Source organism: Lampris incognitus, chromosome 1 (genome assembly GCF_029633865.1).
Source record: "Lampris incognitus isolate fLamInc1 chromosome 1, fLamInc1.hap2, whole genome shotgun sequence".
NCBI classification, from domain to species: domain Eukaryota; kingdom Metazoa; phylum Chordata; class Actinopteri; order Lampriformes; family Lampridae; genus Lampris; species Lampris incognitus.
Genome location: NC_079211.1, coordinates 19,402,069 through 19,426,849, shown reverse-complemented (window position 1 = coordinate 19,426,849; position 24,781 = coordinate 19,402,069). Strand labels below are relative to the sequence as shown.

The window sequence follows — 24,781 nt, the reverse complement described above, 5'->3', positions numbered from 1 at the left end:
AGACAAACCCAATCTACAAGTAAAGCTCTTTTGGTCAATTAGGAATTATTTACATTTTTATTGATTATTTTCAGTTACATTCATTCATTCATTCATTCAGTCCAGGTTTGATGCTCTGTTATTACCGTTTTTGTGATTATGCTGATGAACAACAGTCGTTTTTGCAATGATATGCGGAGTTGTTTTACTTTTCAACGAAAGAAAGACAAAGGAAAAGGAAAAGAAAAAGAAAGAAAGAAGTAGCCCTTATAAAGGCATAACGTTGTGGTTCCCCGAGAGTACCACGCCCTAAACACCTAACTAGCAGTGTTGTCGTGAACCGCCCTGCCCAACTCCAGGAAACCAGCCGTCGACTCAACCCCCCTCCCTCTTGTTCATTGTTGGAGCAACAGCCTGGGACATCGATACAGCCTGAACCGAAACTTTCTTTCGCGAGTTGTGGATTAATTTGACTGGGGAACCGTCTTCTTTCGTATCATTAAAAATTCCCCCATTTAATCTTGTGGGGAGTTAGCTGAGTAATAACCGCCTCTTTCTTTTTTAAGTGAAGAGAGTACAAAAAGGGAAGAAAACTTTGTGGCGAAAAGGAGTTCTCTTGTCATTCCCATTCCACCATTTTGAACTTTTTCGACCCAAGTTTTCGGGTGGATTGTTTTGGTAAGTTTGTGGCGTGTTTTAAACTTGTTACGTTTATGCGCCAGCTCTGTTATGTCCAAAATATCGGCAGTGTTTCCAAAATAAAATCTGCAACCTTTTCTGTCATAAAATCAAAACTAATTAACTTTGTTACTTTGGCTAGTGCTAGCGTTAGCCCGAAGCTGTGTGTGTGCTAAAATTAGCCACGGTAAGCTAAACTGGGATACTAACATTAGCTTGGATAACGTTGGTAAAAGTCTTATCGGCCTTTTGCAAGTGAAGTTGGTCTACACCACAAGAGAACCGTCAGCTTAATCGTTGTTCGCAGACCACATAACTTGCCTCGTCGTGCTTTCATCTCGTGTTTATCGTTCGATAAGTGAGATTGGCTACTAATAGGGTTTACATTCGCGTCAAGTTAGCAGTTGAATTGCTCAGGTGTTTGGCCCAGGCTGCCGCTCACAGGTCTCCACGCAAACATTCCACCTTTTACAGCCAAACTGAATACCCGCATATGACCAAGCAGAATAATCATTGAGTTCATAATATCACATAAAAAAAGAGAAATTGTCCTCAAGTCAACAGAGACATTTATCAGAAACCAGAGGTGGCGTACAAAGACAAAACTACCTAAACAATGGCTTCTTGTCCTGCAGTCAAGTAAGGCTACCAGTGCAGCATGAATTACGATCCCATAGAGATTGTGATTACAAATGGATTGATGGAGCCTTTAATAGAGACCTTAATAGTGTGATTGTGTTTTGGGAAGCCATTCGTGAATATTTTGGTCCGTTAGTACACTGAGAAAACAAGCAAGCTCGCAAGTGATGCTTGTCTAAACAACAGTCCTGAACTTCATCGCAGCTCACAGCCAACATGACTAATTTATGTTGCTTGCCTGTTATGTTTACGTGAGTTAGATGGGATATTGGTGTGGTATTATATCCACTTGAGCTTAGTAGATGGGTAAGTGTTTGGCCCAGGCGGTCGTACACATGTCCTTATCCACGCACTCATTTCCACCTGCTCCAAGTGTTTCATGACTTGTCACATCTGCTGCCAGTTTTCTAATGGTATGCGTTAGCACTTCAGATGATAATTGAATATGTAGGTTTTCTAAATCTGCCGCTGTGATCGATTAACAACCATTTAGGCCGATAAAAATGACTGTGGTTAATGCATCAGAATTGCACCATTTCCCACTAAAAAGCCCCGTCTTGTTGATGTTTGCTGTAGTTCAACGTTTACTCCTATCAGGAGTACTTGGGAAAAGCAAAACATTGCAGTGCTTCATGAGCAGCCATAGGTGTAGTGAATACCATCAAAGTATCCTGATCTAATTTTCTGTAATAAAATGAGCCATGGTTTTACTACACCCCCATTTGCACTGGCTGGTGGTTTCATGTTTCCAATATCAGCATTTTATTCATTTAGTAAGAGGCCTTCAAAAAGCACAGCCACCCATGATGATAAAATATATATATTTTGTTTTAGTTGGACACAACTGTGAGCTGAACTCTCTTAGCAAGAAACATTTAGCTTTAACATTTGCCAGCCACCATTCAAATTTTAATCCTGTGTTTGTATGGCGCCAGGATTTCTTTTTACTTGACAAGATAGGCTAGCAGCTAGCTACAGTATTGTTCACACAGTCCAGCTGGCCGTCTTCTCAGCTGAAGCTGCTCAACCCTGAGGGCTTGCTGATTATCCCTGCCCCTTGATGCATGATAGCTAATCAATGTAGCTGCAGTCACTGCCTGAAAAGGAAAATCGAAAACGGGCTGTAGTGCTACTGTGCTCTACTTATGGCAGCCATTCAAAAAATGATGAAGGCAGCTCTTTCTCAAACAAGAATCCAAATATTTTGTCTACATGGCTTCCACTAAGCTTCAGCAACTATAGCACATTTTAAGAGAAACTTCAGGTTGGTGTACACATTTTGGGTTCTTGTCTAGTTCTGCTTTTTAAAAGTCAGTTTTTGGCCTTGGTGTGGCGGAAGCCCACCCTTTGTGATGCACAGCCACAATTCTGTTTTGTGATTTGCAGAATCAGTGTTTTATTAAGACCTGTAAACTCTAGTTTGTTGCAGTCTAGCTTGTGAGCTCTTATGCTGAAGAATGGGCTTGACAGACCCTAGGGTATCGGTTTTCTATTGGCCTTATTAACAAACTGCTTTTTCATCACCTCCAGAATCTGTGAAACATGACAAGCATCAACACTGCCAACATCAACTTTAAGTGGGACCCCAAGAGCCTGGAGATCCGTACTCTGGCAGTAGAGAGGCTGTTGGAACCCCTGGTCACACAGGTAGCTTGCATAACCACATTTCTTATTTTAAACATAGGGATAGTATTGGTTAAACACTAGCACCAGGCAGTTGTTTTTCAGCAATGAATGACATTTTTCCCCTCAAACACCAGCTGCACATTTAAAACTTTTTACTGTGTCACTATTGTATACAGTCAATTCTTGTGTGAACGCCTCAATTTTGAAAAGATGTCCTCTGTTTAACAAGGGCTTTTTTGGGGGGTGAACATGTCACATCATATTTTAATAACAGCAAAAGACCATGTGATTTAATCAAATTCCTATGCTTGTACTGTATTTTACTCTTAAGAAACTGGTCTTCATTTCATTGTTGGGCTTCATAGGAAAAGGCTATTCCATAGGTTGTATTCACAAAGACTGGGAGAAATTTTAGAATAAGAGAGCATGCAGAAAACGGTGTACTAATTTCTTACAATACAACAGCCATCATGATTTTGTCAAGTGTTTCAACACTGACTTCTGTGATAATTTGTTTTGGTTAGTTATCAGGAGCTAAGGATGGTTGATGTGCCCCCAAGGGCAGGAAAACTCACAGACTCATAAGGATATCCAAAAGACTACCAAATTGAATATGTAGCACTGGGTCATTTTTTTGGTTATTGATATACATGTTCAAAGTTAGCACTGATAATTTTCAAGAGGTTATTGCACTTGTTTCCTGCTACAGGTTACCACTCTGGTGAACACAAGCAACAAAGGTCCATCTAACAAGAAGAAGGGACGCTCTAAGAAGGCTCATGTTTTGGCTGCCTCGGTAGAGACTGCTACCCAGAATTTTCTGGATAAAGGAGAGAAAATAGCGAAAGAAAGCCAGTTCCTCAAAGATGAGCTGACTGCTGCTGTGGATGATGTCCGTAAGCAAGGTATATGGAAAATGCATATTAAGAGCAATGTGTGGTTTTGGGCCCATGTGTGAGGATTGCTTCAATTTGATGCCAGTTAAGGAAAACTATAAATTATGTGCTAACTGTCTTCCCTGGTGAGAGACCTTTTACATAATATGGAATGGGCACAGTAGATTTAATTTTGCTCTACTTTTTTACGGTTCATAGAAAATCAATCTATTCACTGGATGCGTTACACTAACCATCTCCTTTGCAATCAGTAACCAATCTTGCCTTGCTCCTCTTGTTTTCTCTCATAGCTCAGTGTAAGGTTGCTCAGAGGCATGTGGCTCTCTGCGTCACCAATCCTATTCTTTTAGTCCTGTTGTTTTATGCTGTTACCCCTCTGTAGTGATGGAAAATGCGAAGAGGCAGATTAATTGATGGGGCAGATACTGAAGTGGTTATACACCTCATTTTGATGTTTTTTTTTCTTCTTCCTTTTACTTTTTTTTCCTTTTACTTTTTTCACCAACACTTTTTATGTTGAATGAAACATTCTGTCAGGGAACCTTCATTTAAATAATGTGAAGGTGTCTTCCAACTTCATCCTTTAGTTGGGAACCCTGCAGGTGAATTTGCAAAAGTAGCACTTTGATTAATTTTGCGGGGGCTTCTCTTGCATTCACTGTAAAATGTCACGGGTTGGGTTGCTCAGTGTAGCGCTAGCTTAAAGTAAGATGAAAGAATTTCCAGGCAAGTAATTTAATGGTGAATTCATAGTTGTTGTTTTTTTATGCAAAATTTTTGCTTTATCAGTTTTTTCTTTTAATTATTTTGCTGCTCCCATAGGATGGCAATAGTAACCATTACACCTGCATGAAAAGATGGGAGAGGAAAGAAGGGTAGATGTTGATGATCCAAAATGTATCTAAAAGGCTATATTCACCTGCCTAGTAGTGAATCTTAACCAGCGCCTGTTGCATTTCATTTTTAATTTAATGCGACCCACAACTCATGTCAGGAATCTGGCATCAAATCGCAGTCCAATGAAATCATAATTTTTCTTGGTGACAGCAGGTTTCCCCATCTAACACCCCCACTTTCCTCTACTTCCAAGTCACATTTGTTTTTGGCATCCACTGATATCAGGTTGTTATTAGACACAGTTATAGACCTGTGAGTTTTGGGATCCATGACTCAAGGGTGGCTGTGAGCCATGTCACTATCTGTGTCTTCCCTCCCAGATGACTAGGCCGTTAAATGCCCCTTGTGCAAGTGCTGAGTTGATGTAGTTCGAAGGTGGATGAAATGTCATGTGATGGCAGGCTCTGTGCTCAATGCCCAAGAATGTTACAGTAGTTTTAGTATGCTGTCAGCAGGCAGGAATTTGGCCACTGTTAGCCGGTGCCTAGGCTTGGCTGTCAGTTATGCCATGCTGCTCAGCAGAGCGTGCCTAGACTGATAATGTGCCCTTTGAGTAGGGCTAAACCCTCCCATGGAATCAGAAGGCATTTTCCACCCAGCTGTGGCTTACCAGCTGTTATAATGGGCGGAAAAAAGTCAGACATAGTCAGACATAATCATTTAGAGAGCACTGTGTATTCCATGCATGTTAAAGGCTAGTTGCATATGAGATTTTCTCCAGAAGGATTTGGTTTTTATTAGACTTATGTCCCTTGTAAACATTTCATTCTTGGCTGTTATCAGATTTTTTTTTTTTAAGTTTATCATTTATTTAATTTAAGCATCAGTAGACCCTTCTCAACATGTTAATGACTTTGTTTTCTTCACCACAACTTGACCTTGTTCCTCCTTCCTCTGTACTAGACCCTCCCCTGCCTGATTTCCTTTGTTGTCTTGATGTTTGCGTGGCATTTTGTGTGATGTACATTTTAGTAATTTCATCATGTACTTGGTGGGCCACAGGTGAGTGTTAGATGGATGGGAGTTTATTAAAGTAGCACTGATCATTATCTGCCCCCCCCCCCGAAAATGGCCCTATTGATCACCCTCGTCGGGAGGTAATAAGCGCCCAAGGTGAGGACTGCATTCGAGATCTTTGGGTTCGCGAAGCGAACCCTAGTTATATGAACAACGACAAAATGGCTGAGAGGGTTATTGCATTGTGACATCATCCACAATAGCTCGCTGGAAAAAAGAAAAACGATGGAGGTGCATTCCCCGTGCCAATCCCGGACAATATGACCCCCTGTGGTCATATGTCCTCCCACCGACCCCGTATTGGCACGCCCACCGGAAGCGCTATTCCTCTTTGTAAGTCGAACCATCTCCAACTAAATGAGCACCACACCTGTGGCCCGGGTAGGAGGAGAACGGCTCTATTCTCAGCCATTTTGTCGTTGTTCATATAACTAGGGTTCGCTTCGCGAACCCAAAGTTACATTTCACGTACTCCAAAATGGCTGAGAGGGTTATTGCATTGAACAACGACAGGATTCGTGCCTCCGTTCCCTAGCCGTCCAATGAACCCTTCAAACCCCTGGTGGGAAGGGGTATGCGTTCTGATGAGAGCATCCTAAGAGGCCTGCTCCAGAACAGCGTCGGCAACCGGCCGCACCTTAACGTGCCGGTAATAATGCCGTAAGAAAGTGGTCTCACCACTCCAAACCGCCGCCTGGCGGATGACCTCCCAGTCGATACCTGACAACACAGCTATCGACGTAGCAGTCCCTCGGGTAGAATGCGCCTTCAGCTTAGGAGCTGTTTTACCCGCTTTGGTATACGCCTCCGTAATACCATCCACCAGCCAGTGTGCTAGCCTCTGGGTGGAAAGGGCATAACCTGGTTTGCTCACTCTGTAGGTCAACAGCAGCCTGTCAGACCTACGAATATCTGCTGTGCGCCGCATGTAAATGCGTAAAGCCCGTACAGGACACGAGAGGTGCAAGCGTTTCTCATCCCTAGTCACCGGTGACGGATGAAACGCGTGTATCACCACCGGGGCCCTACTCGTCAGGACAGACACAGTTTTGGGCACGAAGCTGGGGTCTGTAAAGAGCGTGACCATCAGATCACCAGAAAACACCATCCCCTTGATGGTGAGTGCAGTGAGCTCACAACCCCTCGCTGCGGTGGTAAGTGCCAAGAGCACAGCCAGCTTAGCCGAGACATAACGCATGTCTGCCGTAGACATGAGTTCAAAGGGATCTTTCTCTAGTGCGCGCAGAACAAGGGAAGCATCCCAAGTTTCAGCTCTCGTAAGCTCCTTAGCTGAGAGCTTCTTAGCACCCAACAGGTACTGCGTCATGAGCGGGTGCGTGAAAATCGTGCTACCCTCGATCTTCCCCCGGAAGAACGTGAGAGCCGATACACAGACTTTGACCGAGGAGAAAGACCATAGTCTATCACTCCTACAGACCTCCACAAAAGTCAGTATAGGGCCAATCCCTACTGACAAAGGGTCCATGTCGCGTTCAGCGCAAAATTGGTCAAATCGATTCCAGTACCCCTGGTACCTGGAATACGTGGAGTCTTTACGCCCCGCTAAGATGACACGAATCACTTGCGCACTAAGTCCCATAGCTAAGAGCCTGGCTTTGTAAGCATCCACGCCGCTAATCGGGAGCCTCCTATCCAGGGGCCCTCCCGTAGCAGCCCTCCTGCTTGCGTGAGCGCGTCCGCCCACTCCGGGACGTCGAACCGCTCGCCTACTATCCAGGGCACTATTCGCGGAAACCACGGGGTGCTCGGTTCGTACGGGGCCACGAGAACTAACCGACCCCCTGTGCGCTCGAACTTGACCACCAGGTCTAGGAGGCACCTGCGCGGGGGGAATGCGTAAAGCATCTCCTCGGGCCATGGATCTAGTCCAAGCGCGTTGACCCCCAACGGCGCTAGGTCGGACGGGAGCATCGAGTACCAACGAGGGCACTTGTAATTGAGTTTCGATGCGAACAGATCCACTTGAGCTACCCCGAACCTCTCCCAGATCATAGCCACTATGGCTGGGTTGAGGCTCCAATTGTCTGCATGCGGGCCGCCTCTCGAGAGGATGTCCGCTGCTTCGTTGTCCTTCCCAGGAACATGAAGCGCCCTGATTGATTGCGCGTTGCTGTTGACCCAAATCCAAATTTGCATGGCCAACTCTCTGCAACGCTTGGACTTCATACCGCCTTGGCGGTTGATGTAGGCCTTGGCCGTCATGCTGTCTGTCATTATCAGTATGTGACGGCCTACGAGATCCTGAGCGAAATGCTGGATAGCCAGCCAAATCGTCTCTGTCTCGCGCGCGTTGATGTGGACCTTCTCCCCAGACGGCCACACTCCTCGTGCTGTTTTGTAGCCAAGGATGGCCCCCCAACCCGAGAGGGACGCATCCGTATAAATCGTTACCTCGGGTCCCCTGGGGCCCATAGGGACCCCAGACATGTCCACGCAGGCTCTGTTCCAGTGGTCTAGGTCCTGCGCTACCACGCGCGGGACCAGGATAAGATGGTTGTTGTACCGGCGTTCGTTGCCGTATTTCAAGAAGTGAACTGCGAACCACAATTGCAGTCTCCTCATGAACAACAGACCTAAAGGAACAACTTGGTGAGCCGATGCCAGAAGGCCCAGCAGCCTCCTGATCATCCGATAAGTGACATATGTCCCCGGGACGAAATGTGCTAACGTGGTCCTGGTGGAATGCCATCTCTCTTGCGTAAGGGTTGCGCGCATGGATACCGTATCCAAACTCCGACCCAGATACGTTGCCTGGCACGAAGGCCATGGCGCGCTCTTCTTTATGTTGATAGTGAAACCCATGTACTCCATGAATTCCATCAACTCCTGAGTATGGAGTATTGCTTGTTCCGGCGACCGGGCCAACACCAACAGGTCGTCTAGGAACCATGCCAAGCGCATACCTTTGCGCATCAACACTCCGAGCGCTGCTTTCACACACCTTGTGAATGTCAGAGGAGAGAGGCGATATCCGAACGGGAGGCATGTGTACTGGTAACACTGACCCTGGTAACAGAACCGAAGATACTTTCTGTGTCTTTCCGCAATCGGACAATGATAGAAAGCATCTTTTAGGTCGACCGAAGTTAGCCAATCGGACTGTGTCACCATTGACAGCTGAACCGGTGTGCGTAGCATTTTGAAACTGACCTTCTCTACATACTTGTTGAAGGGTTTCAAATCTAGGATTGGGCGCATGCCCCCCCCCATGTAAAACCCGTCTTCTCTTTCTAGGGGAGGAACCACCGTGATTGCCCCTTTCGAGAGTAACTCTGTGAGTTCGTTGTCTAGGATTTGTGCTTCGGCCACCGACCCCGGTTCCGTATGCACTATTCCCAAGTACGGGGGTACAATACCGTTCTCGAAAAGGATTTGGTGTCCGTGGGCTATCTGATCCAAAACAGAAGCCGACGGGACCAATTCCTTCCACCTGTGTAACATGCGTGACTGAGGTCTCGTTGCCTCCTGTACCTTGCTGTTCAGGTAGCGCGCGTAAGTTGCGCGTAAAGGGTCTGGGGAAGCCCCGCCCGCCATGCCCTGCATCCATGGGGGGGCTTCGTCCTTGTAAAGGAGACCCAGATGGGGGAATTGGCGTTTTGAACCTTTCCAAATTACCATTTGACCCATCAGAGAGACTAAACATTGTCGCATCATAGTCCCCTCCCAGGGGCTCATTTGCGCTCATGTCATTATTATCCAATATTTCCAGCAGGGATGTTATTACATTGTTATCATCATCTTTACCTAAAGATTCAGACAGACAATCAGACTTGCGTTTCAAACCTTTTAAAACGCAATCACCATCATCACCAACATAAAAACTTGTATTCACATTCACAACCTTTGGAATAGAACAAGTAGACTGTGCATCAGAAACCAAAATAAAAGGCGCAGTGTTTAGCCCTGCACACGCTGTGTCCCCTGAACAAGCGTCTATATCGCCGGAGACGGCTCTGGAATCAGTCTGTTGGTGTGGGTCGTAACATCCTGCCGAAACACGTCACTTGGCAGCTCCCTTCTTGGAAGTGTCTGTGCTGTCCGGCTTGGCCGCCTTGGCCGCTGGATCTGTGGAAGACTGGGAGTTTGGACGTGAGCCCTGTCCACGCCCGCGCCCCACTTTACCACCGCTTTTTGGATAAGTCTCTCTCCATTTCTGCTTGCGCGCAGGCTTGTCCCCCTGCCCTGTGCCCACCGCGGGCTTAGGGGTAGGCGGGTTCTTCATCATCGGGAGAAGCTCCTTGTGCAAGGTTTCGCGCTCGGCCTGGGCGGCCTTGTATTTGCTGATAATGTCCGGGGTCGTTCCAAACAGGCCCTGGTTCCCTGCGCAGGAGTGGGCCATCCACTCCTTGCAGAATTCCTCTTTTACCCCGGCTGTCTCTAGCCAGAGTCGTCTGCGCGAAAGGGTGGAGGCAGCTGCGCTAGAACCGCACTCTAGAGCGATGGAATACAGCAGCGATCCCAGGGAGTCAGCTATGTGTTCCATTTCCAAGATGTACTCACAACCTGCTTCGCTGGCCACTACGTCACCGAACTCGGCCCCGTCGATACCTGCTGTAGCGATGGCGGCTTTGCTTTGCTCGACGTTTGATAGGCTGCAGAGCTTGCGCATGTACGCCGTTATCATCCCAGCCGTTGAGACGAGTCCAGCTGCGCGTGTACTGGCGTGCCATGCATCACACGCGTAACGATCCACCTGTTGGCCCCACTGCGAAGGGTGTTTGGGAGTATCGCGAGACCCCACCTTGGTGTTAGGGTTGAACGATAAAACGTCCCTCTCTGGTTGCGGAATTTTCCAGTCTTCGTAGTTGAGGTTCCTAACCTCGACTGCTAAGACGTCAACCCCCTTCTGACTGAACTTTGAGGACGATTTAAGTAGCGGATCCGCCTCCGCCCGCTTAAAAGCTCGTTCGATGTGAGGATAAGGTGGTAGAGTGGAGTCCCTGACCCTCTCTGCCATTCGTGGAAAATCGGCTACCACCGGATCTTGAGGATTGCCCGGCTCGGTAACGATGTCGGCAGACTTGACCGCTCGCGCGAACAGATCGCGGAAACTGGCGAGGAATGTTTCGGACCCACGTTGCATGGCGTCGCCATCTTTGTTTGGTTGAGACGAACTTGGCTGGTCGTCTTCCACGCCCTGATCGTCTACTTCCTCAGGCAGTGAATCCTCGGGTTCCGCACCCGCCGAATAACATGCCACGGATTCATCAGGGAGAGATAGGATCTCATTGATCCAGTCCTCTCTAACTATCCCGGATGGTGGGATAGCCTCTGGCTCCGGAGGGATGCTAATGCTAGCCGCCGTCCCGTGACTGTAGCTAGGAAGCATCGGAGGGATGTTGCTAGCCTCCGCCCCATGGCTATAGCTAGGTAGCACCATGCTAGCCGCCTCGTTAGCAGGTGCGAAGGGATCTGCAAGTCCCCATCTTTGACGGTACAGGGCAGCCCACCTTTGGCGCCCCGATCCTCTGATGGTTTTACAGAAATTGCAGTCGATCTCATTACGGTCTACATCCCTCAAGTAGCCTGTGTAGTGAACATGCGGGATATGGGAGACACAGTCCGGATGGGGGTCCCATCGGAGCGTCGCCGGTTTAACACACCCGCACCAAGCGTAGAATCCGGCCACATCGACCGGATTAACGAACATCTTGGCGATAAAAGGTAAGATAACTATAAGTTAGTATCTAATATACCAGTATATCACTAGATTACTTGCGTATTTGCAGTTTTCCTCTTAGTCCCAGCGAGAGAGAAACAGCCATCGACCGATCTCATTTAGTTGGAGATGGAAAGAGGAATAGCGCTTCCGGTGGGCGTGCCAATACGGGGTCGGTGGGAGGACATACGACCACAGGGGGTCATATTGTCCGGGATTGGCACGGGGAATGCACCTCCATCGTTTTTCTTTTTTCCAGCGAGCTATTGTGGATGATGTCACAATGCAATAACCCTCTCAGCCATTTTGGAGTACGTGAAATGTAACTGTGTGTTGTCTATCATTTGAACAAACTTCTTTTATTCTCAGTCAAGGGACCAGGTGGTCAGAATCTCTGAGATCTAAATGGTGTGACTTTGGTGTTGCTGTGTGTATTGTGTGCACGGTCTGAAATGAACACCCACCAAATGCAGGTAAATTGTTCATTGTGGTAGTTAAAGTTGTCAAGTCACCTGCCAAGTTCTGATAACTGATGCTGTAGCAGCATCTACGCAAGCTTCTTTAGTAGCGACCATTGTTGTTCTGTTGTTGTCTCACCTAAACCATGCCCGTAGCTGCCAGTAGTTCCTCACAGGACGCTGATTGGTCCGAATAACTGTATGGCAACAAGTGCATAACTTGAAGCCTGGCAAGATGGATTCACATGATCTTGTGAGGTAAATGTGAAACCTAGCAGTTTGACAAATTAACTCTGAAAAAGTAATTTGTTCCCTTGTTGATGTATTCCCGTTTGTTGGACATAGTGATGTACTCTATCCTTAGGTTTTCGCTGAGTAACTGCGGGTTGTATAAACACCTGGATGATGAGTTTAATCTATAAAAGATGCGTTGATTTTAGGGCTAACTTAAATACCTTTTTTCAAGCTTCAGATATTTGGCGCATTTTCTGAAAAAAATATCAAAATATTCATTCTGAATTAACTGGCAAAAAAATAAAAACAAATTAAGGCCCAAGATTATGAATATAGTCACGTTTTATGTTTGCTTGTGATATTTTAATGGTGAATTGGGGGGGGGGGCTGACATTGCATATCTTTAAACTACTACTATGGCAAGTTCCCGTTCGGGGTCACCACAGTGGATCATCCGTTTCCATCTCTTCCTGTCTTCTGCATCTTCCTCTGTCACACCAGCAACCTGCAAGTCCTCTCTCACCACATCCATAAACCTCCTCTTTAGCCTTCATCTTTTCTTCTTCCCTGGCAGCTCCATATTCAGCATCCTTCTCCCAATATACCCAGGATCTCTCCTCCACACATGTCCAAACCATCTCAAGTTTGCCTCTCTTGCTTTGTCTCCAAACCGTCCAACCTGAGCTGTCCCTCTAATAGATGAGTTTTCCCGTCCTTACCTAGGGCGCTGGGGTGGGTGCATTGTTCTTCTGGTGTAAACATCCGTAGCCAGATGTAAACATGCAAGCCTAGATCTGTGATATCTTCAACAACATTAAACGTTAAAAATGGACATTAGAAAATCAAAAAATGGTTCAGGGACACGTTGTGCGGTGCGTGGCTGTACTAATACATGGAAACGCCTGAATGAGTGGTTGGATAGAGAGTGTGTTGCCCATCGACCTGCCACAAAACGGCAATGTCCCTGCATTCCATTGTTTTCCTTCCATGGAAAACCAACAGCAGATTTTGAATCACGGATGTGGTTGAAGGCTTTGAATTTGAAGAAACCACTGAAAAACGTCTTTGTTTGTTCCCATCACTTCATTGCCAAAAAGCCAACCAAAGAAAACCCTTTCCCTGAACTGTGGTAACTAGGTAGCTACTCATTACACCGGAAAAGAAAAGCATAGGGTGGCCCGAATGCGGAAATTGACCGGAAGTGCCGCGAAAACTTGTCTATATACTCGTTCCTAATCCTGACCTCCTCCATCACTCCCAGTGAAAATCTAACATCTTCAACTCTGCCACCTCCAGATCCGCCTCCTGTCTTTTCATCAGTGCCACTGTCTCCAAACCATATAACATAGCTGGTCTCGCAACCATCTTGTAAACCTTCCCTTTAACTCTCGCTGGTACTCTTCTGTCGCAAATCACTCCTGACACACTTCTCCATCCACTCCACCCTGCCTGCACTCTCTTCTTCAACTCGCTTCTGCACTTCTGTTAGGTTGGATACTTGACCCCAAGTATTTAAACTCATGTGCCTTTGTCACCTCAACTCCTTGCATCCTCACCTTTCCACTGTCCTCCTTCTCATTCACGCATAGGTATTCCGTCTTGCTCCTACTGAGTTTCATTCCTCTTCTTACCAGTGCATACCTCCCCAGGCTCTCCTCAACCTGCACCCTACTCTTGCTACAGATCACAATGTCATCCGCAAACATCATATTCCATGGAGACTCCTGCATGATCTCGTCCGTCAACCTGTCCATCACCATTGCAAACAAGAAAGTGCTTTATTGCATACCTTTAAAACATTTTATTAAACAAAAACGCAGGAGCCATTTGGAAACAAAAGCCTATATTTGAGGGATAATTTCGGCAGCCATAATAACCACCTTGTCAAAATCTTAGCCCCCTTCTCATTTAGTTTTTTTTTTTTTTTTTTTTTTTGGCCATCATAGTCAAGTAATTTAAGGGGTGTACAGTAGCGATTAGGATGTGTCACCATATTAAAATTTGGGGACACATAGACTATTCATCATGAAGTCATCATGTGACTGTGCCAAGTCCCTCTCAAAACTATATATTTTGATGAAAGAGAACTGAAATGAAGAAAACAAAAATGTTGCACCCTACACAGCGGTGGAAATTCTTGATACATATTTGCATGAAGGGGAGTTGAATCCTGGCAGGGAGGGAAGTTTCGGCACATGTGCGTACATGTCATCCACTTTCCCGACTTTTTGGTCTATAAAAACAAGGAAAATGGGCCATGCTACAGGATAATCCGAAAAGAGGCTGTATATTAAAAAAAACCCTGATGTGGCTTTGCTGAAAAGGAGAAAAATACAACCAACAACTGAAATTATGTCCAAATACCAGCCTGCTGAATGAGTAGCCTATTCAAATATTCAGATATTTGGGGTCAGCCACAGATGATTCTAAAAAAAGCATTTGATTTAAAAACAGTGGACATTAAATAAAGAGTACGTAGAAAGACTGTGACCTCAAATGGAAGAGATAAAGGGAATTGAAATGGAAGAGATGAAGGGAATTTACTGTCTTAAGAATAGGGGCCTGTGTGAGCACAGCATGATAATGTTTAGCTCTTGAAAGAAAGCTAACGTACTACTAGTGATTTTATGGCAAATCCTTTGAGGGGGAAACAAGTCTGCGAGTACTGCAAACACGAAACAGTCACAGAATCCTTCAGAAACAGACAAGCTTGCCTTTTTCATTGCAAAATATAACAAAATATTGCCCAATTGCATTGTACCAAGAAAAAGTAATGACCGAAGAACGCTCATGAACTGAATAAAGCTCATTCATTTCTTAAATATTGCCATGGTGCATTTTAAATTGATTTTTGTCACTTGCCATTAGTTGTCAAATCATTCTCATGATTATTAGGTAACATAAAATCAGATGATATTTTAGTAGCCACATCTGATGTGGATGGAAGCATAACTGATATGTTTGAGATCAGGATTGTCATCCATTTAGAAATTAAAAGGTTATTATAAGGGTCTTTGTATGTAATTCTGTTTTTCTGTATGTGATTTTCAGAAGTGGCAGTTAAAAATTCTGAATGGCAGGTAGAAGTTTTCATCTACCCACCACAACGGCTGGTGGACAAAAAAAAAATTTCAGACACTGATTGTGTTTGTACTTTATTGTCAGACACTTTGCAGTCAGTCTTATTAAAAAATTTTTTGCTAGTGGCATTCAGTGATTCGGTAGCAGGCACTTAAACCTAATCTTAGAAAGATGGGCAGAAATTAGGTTTAAAAATTGTGGTTGGAGAAACATGACAGAAGTTGTCAAATATTGCTTTGGAAATGGCATTTTGCAAGATAAATGCTAGGCATTTTATAAAGCCCAAGTGTTGCATAGATGATTTCCTTTGACACCCTCTTGTCCATTTTCCCTTGAAATTGAAGACTTAACAAGAAGGCTATTTCTAACTCGGACTGATATCTTTTCTTTTTAAAGGCTGGTTCATATTTGGATTTGACTTGTAATGGCTTATGTTGATATTAGTTATTTGCAAACTATTTAAATGTGCTCTTCTAACAGAAAATTCATCCTGTTCAGGTAATTATCTGTTTATTCAATCTCATGGAGCAGTACTTAAGTGCGACAACATAGATTAGTAGGCAGGACAAACTAGACCTATTCTCTTGTCATTGAATTAGAGAATTTCTATTACCATCTCCAAAAGCCAGACAGAACTGTCGTAGTGCATAGAATTGACATATTTTAAAATCTGGCAGTGTTTCCCTTCCTGCACCCTGTATAGTCCACTGTCTAGTCCGAATTGTAAGGCTACAAACCCAATTTGTCTGCCCAGTCAACTGTGTAGACCGGTCTGATATAGGACAAAGCGTGGTGCTGGACAAACCAGACACTGAGTCTTTGTTATGGGTTTGACCTCTTTTTTTAGGGCTGTATGTGTGTTTTTGAGTGCCAATGGAAACGGCCACAGACATTAGGGTGGAGTGTATGTAAATTTGTGTTTTACACACAGGACTGACCTTGGCCGTGCAGGGTAAATGTTTCAGACTGTCTCTCTCCCTCAGTTTCCTCGTCTTCTTATATAAAGACTTAATGTGTTTAAATTGTAGCCTAACAAACTGCAGTTGCTCTAAGCCCTTTGCTCTCAGCTCCTCTATTACTACTACTACTACTACTACTACTACTACTTTCAGCTGCTCCCATTAGGGGTCATCACAGTGGATCATCCGTTTCCATCTCTTCCTGTCCTCTGCATCATCTTCTGTCACGCCAGTCACCTGCATGTCCTCCCTCACCACATCCATAAACCTCCCCTTTGGCCTTCCTCTTCCCTGGCAGCTTCATCTTCAGCATCCTTTTCCCAATATACCCTGCATCTCTCCTCCGCACATGTCCAAACCATCTCAATCTTGCCTCTCTTGCTTTGTCTCCAATCTGTCCAACCTGAGCTGTCCCTCTAATATACTCGTTCCTAATCCTATCCTCCTTCGTCATGCTCAACGAAAATCTTAGCACCTTCAACTCTGCCACCTCCAGCGCCACCTCCTGTCTTCTTGTCAGTGTCATTGTCTCTAAAACATTCAGCATAGCTGGTCTCACTACCATCTTGTAAACCTTTCTTTTTACTCTTGCTGATACCCTTCTGTCGCAAATCACTCCTGACACTCTTCTCCACTCACTCCACCCTGCCTTCACTCTCTTCTTCACCTCTCTTTTGCACCCCCCGTTACTTTGAACAGTTGACCCCAAGTATTTAAACTCATCCACCTTGGTCCCTTCTACTCCTTGCATCGTCACCATTTTACTGTCCTCCCTCTTATTCACGCTTATGTATTCCGTCTTGCGCCTACTGACTTTCATTCTTCTCTCCAGTGCATACCTCTACCTCTCCAGGCTCTCCTCAACCTGCACCCTAACTTTGGCTACAGATCACAATGTCATCCGTGAACATCATAGTCCACAGAGACCCCTTTCTGTCAACCTGTCCATCACCATTGCAAACAAGAAAGGGCTCAGAGCCAATCCTTGATGTAATCCCACCTCCACCTTGAACCCATCTATCATTCCAACCGCACACCTCACCACTGTCACACTGCCCTCATACATATCCCACATGACTCTTACATACTTACATGCCCCACAAGTTGGGTGTGAGATGGAAGAGAAAGAACAATTCTGTAGTGAGTTGGATGAAGTCATGGAGAGTGTAACCAAGGAGGAGAGAGGTGATTGGAGTGGACTAAAATGGGCATGGAGGTGATGGGTAGGTGTGTTGTCAAGGAGAGGAATGTGGAAGGACAAGATGGTGGATTTTGTGAAAAAGATGGAAATGCCTATGGTGAATATGTTTCAGAAAGAGGGAGGAACACAGGGTGACGTATAAAAGTGGAGGAAGGTTGACACAGGTGGACTATAGCTTATGCAGGAGTTGCAATCTGAAAGAGATTGGAGACTGCAAGGTGGTGATGGGAGAATGTAGCTAGGCAGCATCGGATGGTGGTCAGTGGGATGAATTTGGAGAGAAGGCAAAGTCAAAGAAGAAGGAAGATTGCTGTGTGGAATTCAGGGAGGAGTTAAGACAGGCACTGGGTGGTAGTGAAGTGCTGCGGGATGGCTAGTTAACTACTGCAGAAATGGTGGGGGGGGCGCTAGGAAGGTACTTGGTGTTTCATCTGCACAGAGGAAGGAAGATGAGATCTGGTGGTGGAATGAGCAAGTACAGGAAAGTATACAGAGGGAGAGGTTGGGGAAGAAGAAGTGGGATAGTCAGAGATGAAGAAAGTAGACTGGAGTACAAGGAAATGTGGCATAAGGCGAAGAGAGATGGCAAAGGAAAAGGCGTATGGCGGGTTGTATGAGAGGTTGGACACTAAGGAAGGAGAAAAGAACTTGTACTGATTGGCTAGAGAGAGCGAACGAACTGGGAAGGATGTGCAGCAGGTTAGAATGAGGAAAGTTGGTAAGTAAAGTGTGTTGAGAAGGTGGAAGGAGTACTTGGAAGGGCTGATGAATAAAGAAAATGAGAGAGAGGGGCTTGTATTGTGTGGGAATAGTGAATTAGGAAGTGCGGTGGATTAGCAAGAATTAAATGTGAGGGTAGCTATGAAGAATGGAAAGGCGGTTTGTCCAGATGACATACCTGTGGAGGCATGGAGATGTTTAGGAGAGATGACAGTGGAGTTTTTAACTAGATTAACACAATCTTGGAAAGTGAGATGATGTTTGAGGAGTGATGATGTGTACTGTCAAGTCAATTTTATTTGTATAGCCCATTATTACAAATTTGCCCCAGTGGGCTTTACTGGTACTAGTTTTCAAGAATAAGGGTGTTGTGCAGAGCTGTATTTAGTAACTACAGAGGTATAAGATTGATCATCCACAGCATGACATTATGGGAGAAGCTAGGTTAAGAGGAGAGGTGATGATCAGCAGAAGCAGTATGGTTTCATGCCAGGAAAGAGATGCAGAGATGCAATGTTTGCTTTGAGAGTGTTAAGGAGAAGTATAGAGATGGTCCTAAGGAGTTGCGTTGTATCTATGTGGATTTAGAGAAAGCATATTGTGTGGGAATAGTGAATTAGGAAGTGCGGTGAATTAGCAAGGATGAAGTGTGAGGGCAGCTATGAAGAATGGAAAGGCGGTTTGTGCAGATGACATACCTGTGGAGGCATGGAGATGTTTAAGAGAGATGACAGTGGAGTTTTTAACTAGATTAACACAATCTTGGAAAGTGAGATGATGTTTGAGGAGTGATGAAGTGTACCGTCAAGTCAATTTTATTTGTATAGCCCATTATTACAAATTTGCCCCAGTGGGCTTTACTGGTACTAGTTTTCAAGAATAAGGGTGTTGTGCAGAGCTGTATTTAGTAACTACAGAGGTATAAGATTGATCATCCACAGCATGACATTATGCGAAAGAGTAGTGGAAGCTAGGTTAAGAGGAGAGGTGATGATCAGCAGAAGCAGTATGGTTTCTTGCCAGGAAAGAGATGCAGAGGTGCAATGTTTGCTTTGAGAGTGTTAATGGAGAAGTATAGAGAAGGTTGTTAGGTTGTATCTATGTGGATTTAGAGAAAGTTTATGACAGAGTGCTGAGAGAGGAGGTGTGGCATTGTATGAGGAAGTATGCAGTGGAAGAGAAGTGTGTAAGAGTGGTGCATAATATGTATGAGACCATGGTGAGGTGTGCGGTAGGAGTCACTGATGGATTTAAGTAGAGGTGGGATTACATCAAGGGTGATAAATCAGTTTTATCAATTTGATGGATGATTAAAAATGAAAATTGATTTTCACTTGAACTTAGGTAATTACGGTATGGAATCACCCCTGCTTCCCGGCTCCTGTAGTGCCCCCGCCCCCCGAGAGTTCTTTTCAGACATGGGTCAACATGGCCGATGGCAGCATGCGCTAAGAAAAGTGAAGAGTTCGTTCCTAATAAAGGCACTTGTCTCCTCAGTCATCTGGAAGTGGTTCGGTTTTGCAGCGTCCAACTTCGAGCAAACCACTGTCCACAGCACGACTAATTTATTCCAGCATCTCAAATAAAGGCATATCTCTGTGGCTCTGCGAGTTGCACAAGACTGCACCTGAAATACCCGCTAAAAAGCAGATAACATTAGAGGAATAGTTTTCCCACAGTATCCAATATGAGAAGAAGGGGGCTTGGTGAAAAGACATTACAGATGTGGTGGTGTTTCACATCGCTAAAGATATGACGCCCGTATATACAGTTGAAAAGCCTGAGTCCATAAACATGCTGAATACAATCGACCCTAGATAAGAGCTACCAAGCCAGAAGTATTTTGCTGAAGGTGCCCTTCCCCATCTATACAACTGTACAAAAAATAAACTAAAATCGTAAATCGGGTTTATAAATATTGTAAAGCTGAGGTTTTATTATTTATTTTTTTAAGGCCATATTGCCCAGCCCCCATATGGGGCTGCAACGATTAGTCGACATAATCGACGACGTCGATCATAAAAACTCGTCGACGCAGAATTTTAGCTTCGACGCGTCGTATAAAAACAATCAGAGCCAGTAACGTTAACTCAAAACCGCACAAATGTTCATTTGTAACTGCAATGCCCTATAGGAAGTGCTGGGGGCAGTATCGCTTCCATCGTCTGATATAACTGCATTTTGCATGAACGACGAAGAGAAGAAGAAAGCGTATGAACGATGGCGGAAAGGAGAGCGAATGAGGCTAATGAAGAGCAAAAACCAGCGAGACCGAGACTATCAAAAGTCTGGGAGTATTTCACAGATGACAAGCCAAAGAAGTCAGTTAAATGCAGAATATGCAAAGCCGAATTGGCATTCCACAGCAGCACTACGGCGATGCACGAGCATTTGAAACGCAAGCACCCTGGAGCCACGATGATTGCTACTTCGGATCATGGGTAAGTTTAGCTAGTTAGCCACAGTATCGTAATGTTTACGTTAGCTTAAGTTACATGTTGGAAAACAGAACGTCTCAAGGGTGATGCTTGCTAAGCGAACGCTATTTCAGTTATGTGGATTCTGCGTATCCACCAACGAGCTGTATGTAACATTAGCTAAACAGCACCAAGCTTGCAGCATAGCACACTACAGCTTAGAGTTGTTTAGCTCCGTCATTTATCACCGAGTGTCGTGTTTTTGCAGACTGGAGTATTAACTAGCTAAGTTAAGATTGCTAACGTTAGCTAAATGTTAACGGGTTCTAACATTCACTGACTCTGCAGTAACTTACGCTATGAGCTCTAGGTTTCTTTTTTTTCAGTTGAAAAAAATTGAACTTTTTGGGCTAAAGCGCAGGCAAGACTGCAGAGACGGGGAACGTTAGCACCATCTAACATTAGCTAGCTATCTTACTTAGCTAGTCAATCTGCAGTCTGCAAAAACACGACACGGTGCTAACGTGAGCTGTCTGTAGCCTAGACAGTCAACTAGCTTTCACAGTGCGCTCTAATCAGCTGTAGCTTGTCGTAGCGTTAGCTAGTTAGACTGGGTTGGAGCATATCAATAATTCAGTTGTAAGATATTTATTCATTTAAATGGTTTAATTGGTATTAGGCAGTACACTAAGATAAACTGATACCATAGCCTACAACTTGTGATGATAATTAATACAGCTTTCTGTTTTGTTCTCTTTCTATTTTAGTACTAAGCAAAGGCGTGTGGATGAGTTCATCCTGAAGAGAGGCTCATGCACCCCTCAAATGGCTGGAGTCTTAACAGAGAGCATCCTCAACATGCTCGTCAATGACATGAGACCAATATCCATGGTTGAAGATGGGGGATTTAAGCAGATGGTCACCACATTCCATCCAGGTTACACCTTACCTTCCAGAACTCATTTTACTAAGCTTATGGAGGGAAAGTATGAAGCTACTTTTGGTAAGGTTAAAGATGCTCTTAAAGCAACCAAGAACAAGATTGCCCTGACAACTGATGTCTGGACCAGTGTCGCGACAGAGGCATATCTTGGCATCACCTGTCACTTTATAAGTGATGACTGGGAGCTCACTAGCTTCTGCCTTACAACCATGCCACTCGAAGAACGGCACACTGGACCCAACATTGCTGCATGGATTGAGCAGGCTGTGGAAAGGTTTGAGATCCCTCCAAGCAAGATTGTGGCAGTTGTTCATGACAATGGCTCCAATGTCGTACTGGCTGCAAACATCTTGCAGGAAAAACATGGGTGGGTGTCTATCCGCTGTGCAGGCCACACTTTACAGTTGGTGATCAATCGTGCACTGAAACACCCTCAGATCAGTAAAGCACTGGGAGCAGCGAGGTGTCTCGTCGAGCACTTTAAAAGGAGCGAACTGGCTTCAAGCAAGCTTAAGACAAAGCAGAAACAGATGGGGACCCCGGAACACAAACTTGTCCAAGATGTCTCTACCAGGTGGAACAGCACCTATTATATGGTGACTCGCATGCTGGAACAGAGATGGCCACTGACTGCGACTCTGTCTGACCCGGCAGTAACACAGAGAGGGAAACAATACCTAGACCTCAAAGCTGATCAGTGGACCCTGCTAGATGAACTGGCCAAAGCTCTCCAGGCCTTTGAATGTGCCACTGTCTACTTGAGTGGTGAAAGCTATATGACAGTCTCCGCCCTGCCTCCACTAGTCAGAGGGCTTTTGAAGTCCACCCACACTGCCTATAATACAGCTCCTGTGCAGGCCTTCCAGGCGGCTGCTTCAGAGGAGACCACTGCACGCTGGTCAAGAGAGGTCACCATCACAGATGATGACCCAAGCAAACAGATCATTGCAGCTGCACTAGACCCACGATTTCGAAAACTGAAATTCCTGACACCAGAGGAGAGGTTTACTGTTCAGAATAAAGTACAAGCTCTGGCCCTACAGTCCAAGGATGGGAGTACTGTGAATAACCAGCACACCAGTGGGAATGAAGAAGCCACAGCAGCATCAGCTGACAAGGATGCCACAGACTCAGCTGAGGGAACTCCAAATAGGTCTGTTTCAGCTCTCGATTCACTGCTTGGATGTGACTCAACAGACAGTGACAGTGAGACCAATGATGAACAGGATGCACGCAACCAAGCGATCAGTAATGAAGTGCTGATGTACTTCGGAGAGCAGCCCCTCTCAAAGACAGAAAGTCCCCTGTCTTGGTGGAAATTGAATGAGGCAAAGTATCCAACCCTTGCATCACAAGCCAAATCGTTTTTGTGTATTCCAGCTACTTCTACTCCCTCTGAGTGTCTCTTCTCAGCAGCTGGGAACATCGCCTCAAAGAAGAGAGCCAGCCTCACTCCAGAGCACGTCGACATGCTCACGTTCCTGCACTGCAATTTAAAGCATTTATGAACTGCATGAGATCAGAGTAAGACACACATATACACACACACAGCTCCTCTCACTCACACACAGCAAACAAAAGACCTACAAGTCTGTCTGATCTGACTCATCCTCCCCTCCTGTTGGAGATGGTGGAGCCTAGTGAGTGGATCCACGTCCCCCTCCTGGACCAGGTTAACAGCCCCATCAGAACCGCGGTGCTGGGGCAGAGGCTGCTATTTTGAGTTACTTTTAAAACATTATTTGCACATTATCTTTACGTTTTGACTTGCACTTTAATTTGCATTGTTTAATTTATTTACTTTGTTTTTATTATGATTGATAATGCATTGACTTTCATTTGTATTATTTAATGTATTTATTTAGTTTTCATTATGATTGATGATGCATTTGATTAAACAAGTAGCTCCAAAACAAGTTCCAAATTCAAATGTTTCATGAGTCATTATTTTAATTCGCTATGGGATCGTGTTATGTTAAGACAGAGACACAGGGCGACATTCACAGGTGTGCAGACTTAAGCATGTGAGGTAAAACATGCACTGGAGCCCGGAAGAGGATCCGCGCCCTCAGGAAGCAGAGATGGAGGGTGTGAAAGAAATAATCGTTAGATTAGTCGACTAATCGAAAAAATAATCGACAGATTAGTCGACTACCAAAATAATCGTTAGTTGCAGGCCTACCCCCATATCAAGGATCAGCTCTGAGCTCTTTCTTGTTTGCAATGTTGACGGACGTGATCAGGCAGGAGTCTCTGTGGACTATGATGTTCGTGGATGACATTGTGATCTGTAGTGAGAGTAGGGAGCAGGTTGAGGAGAGCCTGGAGAGGTGAAGGTATGCACTGGAGAGAGGAAGAATGAAAGTCAGTAGGAGCAAGACCGAATACATAAGCGTGAATGAATGAGAGGGAGGACAGCAAAATGGTGAGGATGCAAGGAGTAGAAGTGATAAAGGTGGTTTAACTACTTGGGGTCAATGTTCGTTGTAACGGGGACTATGGAAGAGAGGTTATAAAGAGAGTGCAAGCAGCAGGGCTCCAGATGGTGACTAAAATGGATGCCAATGTGATGTAACTTTTTAATTTTGCGACAATTATTTTTCCCTGCCAGTCGCCAGTGGCCACCATTACCCACAAGCAAAAAGAAAAAGAAAAAAGGCCATACGTTTTGTTTGTGTACTGAACTCCCATCTCCTCTTGCGACTGCGTCTACGTGACCTATCACGCGAACTCCTGTACGGTTTCCAATACATAAACAAATAAAACAGAACTTTATTTACTACTACTACTACTTTCGGCTGCTCCCGTTAGGGGTCGCCACAGCGGATCATCCGTTTCCATTTCTTCCTGTCTTCTGCGTCTTCCTCTGTCACACCAGCCACCTGCATGTCTTCCCTCACCACATCCATAAACCTCCTCTTTGGCCTTTCTCTTCTCCTCTTCCCTGGCAGCTCCATATTCAGCATCCTTCTCCCAATATATCCAGCATCTCTCCTCCACACATGTCCAAGCCATCTCAATCTTGCCTCTCTTGCTTTGTCTCCAAACCGTCCCACCTGAGCGGTCCCTCTAATATAATCGTTCCTAATCCTGTCCTTCTTCGTTACTCCCAGTGAAAATCTTAGCATCTTCAACTCTGCCACATCCAGCTCCACCTCCTGTCTTTTCGTCAGTGCCACTGTCTCCAAACCATATAACATAGCTGGTCTCACAACCATCTTGTAAACTTTCCCTTTAACTCTTGCTTGTACCCTTCTGTCGCAAATCACTCCTGACACACTTCTCCACCCACTCCACCCTGCCTGCACTCTCTTTTTGACCTCTCTACTGCACTCCCCGTTACTTTGGACAGTTGA

At 45.2% G+C, this 24,781-nt stretch overlaps 1 protein-coding gene across 1 annotated transcript in view; it reads left to right on the top strand.

The window, feature by feature from the left end:
- Positions 1–369: 369 nt before the first annotated feature.
- Positions 370–24,781, top strand: part of ctnna1 (catenin (cadherin-associated protein), alpha 1) — a 170,377-nt gene continuing 145,965 nt past the window's right edge. Inside the window, exons 1-3 of the mRNA XM_056296807.1 lie at positions 370–657; positions 2,827–2,943; positions 3,632–3,827. Coding sequence (XP_056152782.1) covers positions 2,839–2,943; positions 3,632–3,827 — 301 coding nt within the window. The 5' untranslated portion in view covers positions 370–657; positions 2,827–2,838. The remainder of the gene's footprint in view (positions 658–2,826; positions 2,944–3,631; positions 3,828–24,781) is intronic.